The sequence below is a fragment of the Cnephaeus nilssonii genome (genome assembly GCF_951640355.1).
Source record: "Cnephaeus nilssonii genome assembly, chromosome: 16".
Taxonomy (NCBI): domain Eukaryota; kingdom Metazoa; phylum Chordata; class Mammalia; order Chiroptera; family Vespertilionidae; genus Cnephaeus; species Cnephaeus nilssonii.
Window position 1 is genome coordinate 25747039 of NC_137087.1, and position 13639 is coordinate 25760677.

The window sequence follows — 13639 nt, forward strand, 5'->3', positions numbered from 1 at the left end:
TTAAACATCTGAATATTTATGTGCATGTATAATAAATATGTGTGTATTTTCTCTTATGAGGTTTATAATTTATAATTATACTAGAGGCCCAGTGCATGAATTCGTGCACGGGTGGGGTCCCTTGGGGTGTCCTGTGGAGATTAGGCCCTAGCTCGTGCCCCCAGCCCTGCAGCCCCGCTTGGCACCCTACCTTGTCCTGATGCTGCCCCCTCACCTGCTCCACCATCCCACCTGTGGGGTGATTGATCAGGGCTGGGCCCCCCGCCAGGCTCCCTCAGTGCCTGCGAGCCAGGCGGCGGGCCCAGCTGCCGCCACTGGTTGCTGTCTGCAGGGCTATAGGTTGGGGCTGGGGCCACCGCTGGTCGCCATCTGCAGGACGATCCAATCGGGCCTCTGTTTGCACCCACCTTGGCCTGGTGCCCGCTCACCTGCTCCACCATCCCGCCACGGGTTCCGCTCTTGTCGGGGCCCATTCGGGCCGGCAGTGCCTCCACTGCCGCCTGCTGCCAGCGCCGCGTCATCGAAGCCCACCATGTTCCACATGGTCCCCTGGTGGTCGGCGCACATCACAGCGAGCGGTTGAATGACTCCCCGAGAGGACAATTTGCATATTAGGCTTTTATTATATAGGATAATATTTTTTAATCAAAGTAATTTGACAGCAGTATATCTTTGGCATTATATTATATTGCTTTGCATTATCATTTAGAGATATAAAATTTATTCCCTCTATTAAAATCAAAGGATTGTATTTTCCCAGTATCTTTACTCAACAAATCATGTTCTGGAAGAAATGCCAGTGAGTTATAGTATAAAAACAATTTCTAAGTATATCTTTTGATAGTTGTAACTCTTAACATAGAGAGCAATGTTACCACATATTTAGTATGAGAAAGGCAGCATTATTGACATACAGAAAACAATTTTTTTATAACTCCACATGTCCAAGTTTAATGACCCAACAACTGACAGCTTATAGTGAAATGGATTATAATTGGGTCTTAAAAATATAATTTTCTGCCATTTATTCTAAATAAATTATTACATTGAAAAAGTTTAATGTTTTCATGACAAAATTGGCAAATGAACTTGATTATAAGTTCTGTTTGTGATGAAATGTATTTTAGGAATAACAAATTCTGGTGTTTTTTTATTAGCAATATATTCTTTTGATAGAATCTTAGGCAATCGTATAAGCTGTGTTCCCTATACGTTAAAGGCAATAATTTCAAAATCTGCATTCAATAAAATAAATTTCTAGAAATTACTAGTTTAATGCTGGTTACTTTTGATATATGGAAATACTCATGTAGTTATTTTGGTTACTTATTGTCTGAATATTTCTCATTAGGTGAATTTAGAAAAAGTCACATGCTTCATAAGTATGTCATTATTTTAGTCCTACTGTGACACTGTTTTTAGCTTTTTCTAGTAACTGAAGTCTGACTTTTTTTCTTAAATAGAATTCTCCCAGCTCTTGGTTACATCAACCCACCCCTGTGACCTCAGCGGATGGTATTGGATTACTTAGTCACATTCCTGTCAGACCTTCCAGTGCAGAGCCTCATCGGCCTCTTAAAATTACAACACATTCCAGTCCACCATTGACAAAAAGTTTAGTAGATCATCATAAAGAGTAAGTTCACCAATGCTTAAAACTTACAAATGCCTTGTCTTTTATTGTTTTCTTAATTCACTTTCTAATAAGCAAGTTATTTTTAAGTTAATCTCTTAAAACTGGGTTTTGAATAAGTACTATTCTTTCAGTTTTGATATACCCTCTAATTTACTTGATAATATTAGAATACATGGAAAATCGTGTTTCACTTGTTAATAGAACTACAGGCCCAATGCACGAAATTTGTGCAAGAGTAGGCTTCCTTCCCCCAGCTGCCGGCACCAGCTTCCCTCTGGCACCCAGGACCCGGGCTTTCCTTGCAGCCCCGGCTTCATCCGAAAGGTCGTCTGGAAGGATGTCTTGTCTAATTAGCATATTACGCTTTTATTATTATAGATGACATTGCATAGAAGCTATCTTTATATCATTCAAGAAAAAGTGGTTACAGAAACCTGTGTGTGTTTATTTATTTATTTATTTTTAATTATTTTTTTTTTGAGGGCGGGGGGAGAGTAGTCTGAATTGGGTTATGAGACCTCCTTGCGGAGTGCCTCACCTCAGCCATTGAACTCACTTGGCTGGCCATGAGTCTGTTCCAAGCTCCGCTTGAGGAGGCATCCGCCAGGCCCCTCCTGAGGGCAGCGTCCATGGCATCTCCTGCCCAGTCTGTCCTCGCGCGGAGACCCGTTCTCTGGGAACTCACCTCCCCGCAGCTCAGGGAGGGCCCTGTTGGGGCCGCTCTTGGCCCTAGTCTCAGACCTTCCCAGGGGACATGGGTAGAGTGACGAGGTGCACTCAGCGCGTAGCCCCACCAATGAGCTTCCCTCCACCCTCCTGTGTTTATTTTTAAAATAATTTTTTACGCCGAAGCCGGTTTGGCTTAGTGGATAGAGCGTCGGCCTGCGTACTGAAGGGTCCCAGGTTCGATTCCGGTCAAGGGCACATCCGCAACCTTGGTTGCGGGCACATCCCCAGTGGGGGGCGCGCAGGAGGCAGCTGATCAACGTTTCTCTCTCATCGATGTTTCTAACTCTCTATCCCTCTCCCTTTCGCTCTGTAAAAAAATTAATTAAAAAAATATATATATATATTAAAATAATTTTTTACTTTTTCATTATAGTTGATGTGTACACTATTAGTTTCAGATCGCACACCCCCAACCCAGTGATTATACAATTTATGAAGTGATCACCCTAATAAAACTATTACCTATCTGACACCGTATCATTGTGTATTTTCTTTACAGAGAATTGGAGAGGAAAGCTTTTATTGAACCATTACGTTCTATTTCATCTACATCAGCAAAAAATGACCTAGAACTAACTAGGTCACAGACTGGAAAAGATGGTCATTTGCATAGACATTTTGTGGATCCTGTGATGAATCCATTACAGAGACCACCCCAGGAGACTGGAGAGAGACTAAACAAATATAAGGAGGAACACCGCCGAATTCTTCAAGAAAGTATTGATGTTGCTCCATATACAACTAAAATCAAGGGGCTTGAGGGTGAGAGAGATAATTATTCCAGAGTAGCATCGTCATCTTCTAGCCCTAAAAGCCATGTCATCAAACAAGACAAAGATGTGGAATGCTCAGTATCAGATCTTTATAAAATGAAGCACTCAGTGCCTCAGAGTTTGCCCCAAAGTAACTATTTCACTACATTGTCTAATAGTGTGGTCAATGAACCACCAAGGTCATACCCATCCAAAGAAGTTTCAAATATTTACACTGAAAAACAGAATAATACCCTTGTAGCGGCCGCTAATCCTCAAACTCTAACTTCATTTATATCATCTCTTTCAAAGCCACCACCTTTGATTAAACACCAACCGGAAAGTGAAGGTTTAGTAGGCAAAATACCAGAACACCTTTCCCATCAAATTGCTTCTCACTCAGTAACAACCTTCAGAAATGATTGTAGAAGTCCTACCCATTTGACAGTTTCTTCTACAAGTACACTTCGGAGTATGCCTGCTTTACATAGAGCACCAGTATTTCATCCACCAATTCATCACAGCCTGGATAGAAAGGAAAGCAGCTACAGTAGCCTTTCCCCTCCAACTTTAACTCCAGTGATGCCTGTAAATGCTGGTGGGAAAGTTCAAGAATCACAAAAGCCTCCAACTCTAATTCCTGAGCCAAAAGAATCTCAGGCAAATTTTAAGAGTTCTTCTGAACAGAGTTTGACAGAAATGTGGAAATCTAATAATAACCTAAGCAAAGAGAAAGCTGAATGGCATGTAGAGAAAAGCAGCGGAAAGTCACAAGCTGCTATGGCATCTGTCATTGTACGTCCACCAACTAGTACAAAACTTGACAGTGTGCCGGCAATGCAGTTAACATCCAAAGATCGAGTTAGCGAAAGATCTTCAGCTGAGGCAAATCAAACAGATTGCCTCAAATCAGCAGAAGCTGGAGAAATTGGAAGACTAATTCTGCCAAGTGTGAATTCAGACAGTGCTCACATAAAATCTGCAAAAAACTTTCAGGCAGTCTCACAGGGCAGTGTTCCCAGTTCAGTTGTGTCTGCTGTAAATACAATGTGTAACACCAAAATGGATATATTCACATCTGCTGCCACTACCACCAGTGTTTCCAGCTGGAGTGGTTCCGGAATAATCTACTCTTTATCAAATACCATTTTGCCCTCTAAATCCTCAGACTGTACCTCTTCAAAAAGTGTCAGTCATTCAGTGGCTCACACACAAGAATGCAAGGTCAGCACCACAGCTCCAGTTACACCAGCCAGTAGTAAGACAGGAAGTGCTGTTCAGCCCAGTTCTGGGTTCTCAGGCACAACTGATTTTATTCATTTAAAAAAGCACAAGGCAGCATTGGCTGCAGCTCAATATAAAAGTAGTAATGCTAGTGAGACTGAGCCTAATGCTGTGAAAAATCAGACATCTTCAGCCTCTCTTGTCTTGGATAGCACTGTAGTCTGTAATACAATAAACAAAGCAAACTCTGTAGGAAATGGGCAAGCATCCCAGGCAAGTCAACCAAACTACCATACTAAACTTAAAAAAGCCTGGCTTACTAGACATTCAGAAGAAGATAAAAATACTAATAAAATGGAAAATTCAGGGAATTCTGTTTCAGAAATTATTAAGCCATGTTCTGTTAATTTAATAGCCTCTACATCTAATGATATACAAAATAGTGTAGATAGTAAGATCATAGTTGATAAATACATAAAAGATGATAAAGTCAATAGGAGAAAAGCCAAAAGAACTTACGAATCTGGTTCTGAAAGTGGAGATTCAGATGAAAGTGAAAGCAAGTCAGAACAAAGGACTAAAAGGCAACCTAAGCCAACTTACAAAAAGAAGCAAAACGATTTGCAGAAGAGAAAAGGTGAAATAGAGGAAGATTTAAAACCCAATGGGGTTCTCAGCAGGAGTGCCAAAGAAAAAAGTAAATTGAAATTGCAGAGCAATAGTAGTAGTGGTGAGTACATTTATTTTTCTTAAATCTCAGATAAAATATGCTGTGTTCTTGGAATAATTGTGTGGTTTTCTAAAGACTGGTGAGCTTAAAAGCATCTTTTGACTTTATTTGTATGCTCTAGCATTAAGTGTGTGCTCACTGAGCTCATTTCTATATTTCATAAGTATTCTATAAGAGGAAATGAGAGAAGAGGTATCTCTCCATTTTGAAGAGTCTTCTAGAAATATGTTTTACCTCGCACTTATACTGGCAAAAAAATTAATGTGTAATCTAGCAGTTACTCAGAATTTTGAACATTTCTAAAAACTGTCAAAATGTATTTATAGCTGCCACATCAAAAGTGGATTTCAAATATTAAGTATTTACCTATAACAAGATATACGTAGTTGAAAAAGAAATCCTATTTACATATGCTTTCTTTAAGTCACATTTTTAAAAAGATATTTTTATTGATTTCAGAGAGGAAGGGAGAGGGAGAGCAAGATAGAAACCTCAATGATGAGAGAAAATCATTGATCAGCTGCCTCCTGCAGACCCAACACTGGGGATCCAGCCTGCAACCCAGGCATGTGCCCTGACCAGGAATTGAAACATGACTTCTTGGTTCATAGGTCGATGCTCAACCATTGAACCACGCTGGCTGGGCTAAGTCACATATTTAGAAGAGAATTCAGAGTAGTGTGGATGTGGCCTCTTATCTCATGCTTCTCTCACTGATGACAAAATTAAAAGCGTACTGAAATTATCTTCTCTTTAATAATGCTACTCATTCAAGCAGTTCTTAACAATAGGTAAAAGTTGAAAGTGGGGTGTGAGGGTCATTATGGTTTTCTGTGTTCATTTCTGTATTCAAGAAGAACATGCATAATAAGGAAAAATTTCAAAACTGATGTTTATGTTTCATTTGTGGCTACAACGGCAAAATAAGTGATACTAGTAATATTCACTATAAAGTATTTCCATATGTTTTTTCTCTCGTAATAGTTTTTCTCAGTTTTCTTATTTATTTTTAGGTCAGTTGCACAATGCAGAAAGCACTTAATAGTCTCACTGTATTCATGTATTAATCCACATACAGTATATGAAATATCTGTGACAATGTGGACATTCAAGAAGTTCTTTCACAAGCATTTGGATGCTTGAAGGCTCTTATTTGGGCCTTTTCACTTGAATGAGGTTTTCCTACATGCCTGTGTGGAAATCAAAGGCAAAATGAAGGAGAGAAAAGCAGGAGAATGGAATCACAGAAAAGGATGGACCCTCAAAAAGAGAGAGAACAAAGGAAAATTAGCTCAACTAGAGACAGAGACTGAGAGACTGAAATGCAAATATAGTCAGAAAAAACAAAGATAGGGAAATTGATAACAAAGAATACTTGCCATTTGAGTATTGGATTGTATAGTTTTTGCTTTTTCTATATCCTGTGTTCTAGTTAATTCCCCCAATTAATTCTTAAGAGGCTAAATGTGGTCAATATTGTTTCTCTTCCTTCATATAACATTTACTTTGGTGTTAGGTAGTCAAATACTTAAGTTAAACATACAAAAAACAAAAGTAGGAACCTTCCAGGTTTTAACACTTAGAAAACTCTTAATGAAATTAAATTTATAAAATTAACTCTTAATGAAGTACATATTCTGGTTTCATTTTGAGATTGAATGTACTTGTTTCCTATATAAGAATTCTAAGACAAAGGCTGGAATCAGCATTCTCTCCACCCGGACTTGTTATGCTTAGTGAAATTAATCATAGAGGCTATGTTAAGTCCCATTTATTCCCAAGTCCAAAATAAAATTATATGACTGTTAAATGACATCTTTTAATTATGGGCAGAGTTGACTTGCTATTGTTCTGGGCGATCTAGAAAAGTTCTCTAAATTGGGAGTTTATAAATCTAATTTCTCAACCTGAGTAGATAATGTATCTTAAACACAACAATTTTATGACCTGAAATTGCCCATCAAATTTAAATATATCTAAGTCCTGTGATAAACAAAATCAATGGCTTAAGTATAATCAAATTATAATACAAAAAAACTTTTCTTATGATCTGGATCTTTGTGTCTTTGTAATTCATTTAAAAACAACAACACTCTTATTATTTACTTAGTTTCACAGAATAGAGATTTGATTGGAAATGTCTGGCTTTTTATTATAATACTATTTAAATTGTTCACAAAGGTATGATTATCCATACTCTGAACTGTTCCATTATTTGAAATGTAAAAGCATATTGGGCCCTGGCCGGTGTGGCTAAGAGGTTAGAGTGTCAGCCTGCATGCCAAAGGGTCGAGGGTTTTGATTTCCTGGTCAGGGCATGTGCGGGAGACAACCAATCAATGTGTCTCTCTGGCATAGATGTTTCTCTCTCTCTCTCTCTCTCTCTCTCTCTCTCTCTCTCTCTCTCTCTCTCTCCCTCTCCCTCCTTCTACCTTCTACTTTCTAAAAAAAAAAAAAAAATCAATGGAAAAAATATACTCTGGTGAGGATTAACAACAAAAAGAAAGCATATTGGTTAATAGTTATTTTCCAGTCAAAATAAAAGTAGATTGCACTTAATTTATTCTAATGTAATAAGTAAAAAAAAAACAAAAAAGTAAGTGATTGGAAGCAAGAGTACCAAATAAAAATTTGTCGACAGTGTACCATTTCTGTTGTTCATTCTGACTTCTGAAAGCTCTGAATATTTATACAGTCCATAGGACAAATCTGTCTTATACACAATGGAAGAAATAAAAAACCTTTTATACAAGCCTTCTGGAAAACATTTTATTCCATGAGTGGTATATGTGCACACACATGCATTTCTCTTTCTAGTGTTTTAAGTCAAGTTGCTCCTTGCTCTAAATTAGATACAGAAAAGAGGAGAACTTGTAAAGAATCTGGTATCAATCGTAGAAGTGCTTAATGACATGCTGATTTTAAATGTGCCGCCCTGGAGTTTAAACACAATACTTCCTATTTTAAGATGTGTGGTCTTGCTTTGTACTGCCTACATAGAGGTTAACAGGTAAGCAATAGTGGGAACTCAGGACCAGAGTTCTGTTAAGGTTTCTGCAAGAAGTATATAGTCTCAGAATAGTTGTACTGCCTTTGATTCACAAAATAGGCATGATTAGAAAGCATAAGAATAGGAAATCAAATATATTCCTTTACTATGATAGAAATAGTAAGCTATGTAAATCTCATGTCTGATGTATAGATACATTATACATATGGGCAGTAAAAACACGTAAGAGTCAACAAATATTGCATGTCCCAACATAGGTTGCCATTAAGTTAATAGATTTGTAAAAATTTAATAGGCAAGTAGGCAGGCTTTAATTAGTGTATAATGTTTTGAGTTCTTCCTACTCTACAGATGATTGATTACTTGAGCCAGTGTTTATTACAACAATTAGGTTCAAGTTAATAAAAATGACGGAACAACAATATATATTATAATATGAATTTTCTGCAGTTTTATTTTTCTTTGGGGTTGTGGTACCCTTTTTTTCTGTCATGAAAAAAAGATAGCTAAGTTAATGTTGGCTTTTTCCCTTTCAACTCTTTTTCTTTTTCTACAAGATTCACCAATACATTGATAACAAATGGAGGACCTTATAAAGGGGAGAGCTATTAGGAAGAATAACTTAATGCCTCTTCTCCTAAATATTGGTGTTATAAAATCACCAGTTTCTTGACTTAATGAACCATACTTTTGAGAATCAGATTACTGCAAAAATTAAGTATGTTGCCCTGGCTGGTTTGGTTCAGTGGTTAGAGCATTGACCTGTGGACTGAAGGGTCGTGGGTTTGATTCCTGGTCAAGGGCATGGACCTGGGGTGCAGGTTTCCCAGCCTCGGGGCGCATGTGGGAGACAACCAACTGATGTGTCTCTCTCATGTAGATGTCTCTCTCTCTCGCCCCTCCTCACTCCCTTCTACTCTCCCCAAAAATCAATGGAAAAAAATATCCTTGGATGAGGATTTTAAAAATAAACTACACAAAAACTTGAATATGCTGGAAACTAGCCTGTTGTTTCTAAAAGTATTAACCTTTAGTCTTTAAGTTCTTCATGTGGATCTTGAAGGAGCTTCCTTCTCCATGTGCCAAATATTTTGTGTAGAAGTGCTCTTTTTTTAGCTTTACGAATCAGCTAGAAGATTTACTCAGGATCTGCATTTAGAGTATACTGGCAGAAGAATTCATTTGTTTAGTAGAATACTAACCAAATAAATATAAAGTGTTGCTCTGGACTTTTTAGCTATTAAGAGTGTAACTGTAATCTCTTTGCTTTTCTACAATCTTAATATATTGTCACAATTGTATAATTGACTTGAATCTTACTTAAAGGAGTATACTTTTCTAAAGTATAATCTTGCTAATACTTTCCTACTGGTTTTACAGCTGGCATCCCTCGTTCAGTATTAAAAGACTGGCGTAAAGTCAAGAAGCTGAAGCAAACTGGGGAATCCTTTTTACAGGATGACTCCTGCTGTGAGATAGGGCCTAATTTGCAAAAGTGCCGAGAATGTAGACTTATTCGGAGTAAAAAAGAAGAAGAACCAACTCATTCACCAGTGTTTTGTAGATTTTACTACTTTAGACGGTAAGTGAAAAAATATGTAATTGTGGGGAAGTATGTTTATTGGATATTGGAAATTAGGCATTCGGAGGATCCCATTTGGAGACAGGAGCCGCCTTATTCCTGAAACATTATAGAAGAACTAGAGGCCCGGTGCACGAAATTCATACACTTGGGGGGGTCCCTCAGCCCAGCCTGTGCCGTCTCGCAGTCCGGGACCCCTCATTCCTTACTGCCCACCTGAAGCAGAGACAGGAGAGGCTCCCACGACCGCTGCTGCGCTCACCAGCCGTGAGCCCGGCTCAGGGCTTCTGGCTAAGTGGCACTCCCCCTGTTGGTCAGTGCACGTCATAGCAACCAGCCATTCAGTCAATTTGCATATTAGCCTTTTATTATATAGGAGGATATCAAACTTACTTAGTACTGAATTTAACAATGGCTAATTATAGGACTAAATTCATATTTACATTGCTATATGTATTCATGGCCTTTTGCTACTGACAGATTTATTCTTCCCTAATGAGAAATGTTTAGTATTTTTTTTCTGGAAAGTGATAGGAAACAGTTTGTGTGATATAAAGATTTTTTAAACATTTACTAGTATACACTCTGGCCAAAACAATGTCGCATTTATGTCTGTTCATTAGCTAACAATCAAAATAGTGTGTAAATCTAGGTAAATAATGTAGACATTAAAGTCAGTGTGTTATATTGGAATACCCATACCTTTATCTTGTTAAACATGTAGCTATAAAATTATAAGTTGTAATATGACAGAAAGGAATTATTAGTATCATTTCCCAAGTTTTGTAGTGTAAATATAAAAACAATTTACCAGGTGAACCTGTTAATAATGCGGATTTTTTCAATAGATGGAATTATACTTATGTTGATATATGCAATTTGATATGTATGCTATTGTGTTGTATTGACAGCAAGCTTCAAAACTTCATGTCAAATTTTCCGAAGGTGTTAACATCATAGATATTTTTGCGCTTAAAAATGTAAAAATGTCAAATTTTGTGCCAAAAAAAGAGCATTTGTGGAAAGTTTTAATTCATTATTTTGAAGAAAAGTGCTGCTGAAAGTTATCATATACTTCGGGAAGCTTATGGTGAACATGCTCCACCTCAAGATACTTGTGAATGCTGGTATAAACGCTTTAAAAGTGATGATTTCGATGTGAAAGACAAAAGAACATCCAGGTCAACTGAAAAAGTTTGAAGACCAACAATTACAAGCATTATTGGATGAAGATGCGTTTCAAACTCAAAAACAACGTGGCAGAAAGATTAAACGTTGCTCAGCAAACAATTTCTGATCGCTTACAAGCAATGGGAAAGATTTTAAAGGAAGGAAAATGGTTGCCATGTCAACTGAACAAAAGACAAATGGAAAGCCGAAAACGTTGCTCAGCAAACAATTTCTGATCGCTTACAAGCAATGGGAAAGATTTTAAAGGAAGGAGAATGGATGCCACATCAACTGGACAAAAGACAAATGGAAAACCGAAAAGTCATCAGTAAAATGTTGCTTCAACGGCACAAAAGAAACTCTTTTTTGCATTGAATTGTGACTGGAGATGAAACGTGGATTTATTTTGAGACCCCAAACGTACAAAATCACGGGTTGATCCAGGTCAACAACCACCAACATCGACTGCAAAGCCACATCGCTTTGGAAAGAAGACAATGCTCTGCGTTTGGTGGGATCAGGAAGGTGTGGTGTATTATGAGCTTCTAAAACCAGGTGAATCCATTAATACTGATCGCTACCAACAACAAATAATCAGTTTGAACCACACTTTGATCATGAAACGACCAGAATGTTCCAAAAGACACGGCAAAGTAATTTTGCTTCATGATGACGCACCATCACACACTTCAAAACCAGTTAAAGACACATTAAAAGATCTTGCCTGGGAAGTATTAACCCACCCTCTGTATTCACCAGACCTTGCTCCTTCAGATTACCACTTGTTCTGATTGATGGCACATGTACTTTCTGAGCAGCACTTCAAAACGTACAGAGAAGTGGAAAATTGGGTCTCTGAATGGTTTGCCTCAGAACAAGTAAAGTTCTATTGGGACGGTATCCACAAATTACCTGAAAGATGGGGAAATGTGTAGCTAGCGATGGACATTACTTTGAATAAAGCACTTTTGATGTTTCTCTTGAAATTACCGTGTATTCTTTGATCACAAAATCCGCATTATTAACCGGTACACCTGATATAGTTGCTATTAATCTGTAATATTACATTACTATATAGCTAAACTATATATAACGGTAATATTAACATTACCAGTAATACCTTAATACTGAATCTCACAGGTAAATTTGTAAGAGGTGAGTGAAGAATAGCTGGTTTACCCCAGCAAGTAGAGACTAATGTCTCAGATTCTGGAATCTTTCCTTATTTTCTGTATGATTTATAGTGGTAGGTAGGACTATAGCTAAGCCTGACTCATCTGCATAATATGAATGATAGTGGTACCCTACCTCAGAGGGGTTTCATGAAGATTATGTAAAATACACAAAGTCATTAGTGGAATGCCAAGCACATATGATATACTCTACTAATGTTAGCTGCAGTTATTTTCCTAATCATTAGCATCCTCTTCCTAAGAAATTAGGAGATACTTTGCTTTGGCAAATATTCTGTGCTGGTAGCTCAGTAGAGATCCCTAAAGTATGTATTTGTAGGAAGACAAGTTTTATTTCTTAGTTCTTTACTTCATGGTCTTTCTAGCCAATAAATCTCCCCAAAATAGTTATAGATGATAATACACACGAAAGTATAAAAAAGGAATCAAAGGAAAGTGGTTTGAAGAGATAAGAAAGTCTTAGAAAGTTTGAAGGAAAGTAGTATACAGGTAAATATAATAATATCAAGCTGAAATAAGATGATGGGTTAAAACAAAGGGAGATATTTGGCTTTTCAAAAGGAAAAAGGGTAAGGTAAGAAAGGAATGTGAAAAAGAAGTAAAGACGTTTGTATCCATTTGAAAAGTACAGAATGGCTTGTAATGAACTTTCAGTATCCCATGTTTGCGACTAATTACAAAGATAATTGAATAATCCCCACCAGCTATAAGAAAAGCCAATTTTGCCTCCCATTTACCCTAAACTTCTCTGTACTGAGTAGTTACAGTAGTTACATTAATTGGGTGTCAGAAGCTAAAAGTCAGTGAACACATTAATGGGTTCCTAATAAACTTATTAAGAGTTGCACTCTTGTTCCTCAAAATCTGGTTAATAAAGTGTCATTTTAATTAATGAAAAATATGTACATGGTGGGGTAAAAGTAGGTTTACAGGTAGTTGTATGGAAAATAATACAATAGTTAGTACAAGAATAGACTGTGAAGTGCACTCACAACTGAACCTATTTTTGCCCCACCCTGTGTAGGTACTTGGCTTTTTTTTTAATCCTCCAAGTGAAAGTCTTAAGTGATTTCTAGTATTGTCAGCTTTACATGTTCCTGATTTAGATTTTGTATAAAGTAACAGCAGTGCTCTAGGAAGCATTTAGCTAACATTTTAAATCTTTTTATCATCAAATACTTGGACATAGTTTTCCTTTTATTAGAGTTAAGTAGTTAAGTAGAGTAATAGGGGAAATCTTACTTGAAATAACCTAAAATTGGTACTCCTTATCATTGCCATTTGTATAACACTATGGGAATCATCTAAGTTGGTTAAATTTAATTAATAATTAAAGTGTGTATGTGAACTACTGTGTTTTCTTTTTAAATTGTAAATATAATATACTATCTAATAAAGACGGGATATGCTAATTGACCATCATGCCCTCACAAAGAGGGCGGTGCCCACAGCCAATAAAGAGGGAATATGCTAATGGACTGTCACCCTCACAAGGTGGCAGTGCCCACAGCCACAAGATGGGTGGCGCCCAGTCCCCTCAGCCCCGCCTCATCCAGCGTCAGTTCCCCAGTTCCCTCAGCCCTGCCTCATCCAGCTGGAGTCCCCCAGTCCCC

The 13639-nt window shown here is 37.6% G+C and overlaps 1 protein-coding gene across 10 annotated transcripts in view; it reads left to right on the forward strand.

Moving 5' to 3' along the window:
- JMJD1C (jumonji domain containing 1C) overlaps positions 1 to 13639 on the forward strand; it is a 244456-nt gene that overhangs the window by 202382 nt on the left and 28435 nt on the right. For all 10 annotated transcript variants that reach the window (XM_079793546.1, XM_079793547.1, XM_079793542.1 and 7 more), the window contains 3 exons: positions 1464 to 1636; positions 2865 to 5071; positions 9462 to 9663. In XM_079793546.1, coding sequence (XP_079649672.1) covers positions 1464 to 1636; positions 2865 to 5071; positions 9462 to 9663 — 2582 coding nt within the window. The remainder of the gene's footprint in view (positions 1 to 1463; positions 1637 to 2864; positions 5072 to 9461; positions 9664 to 13639) is intronic.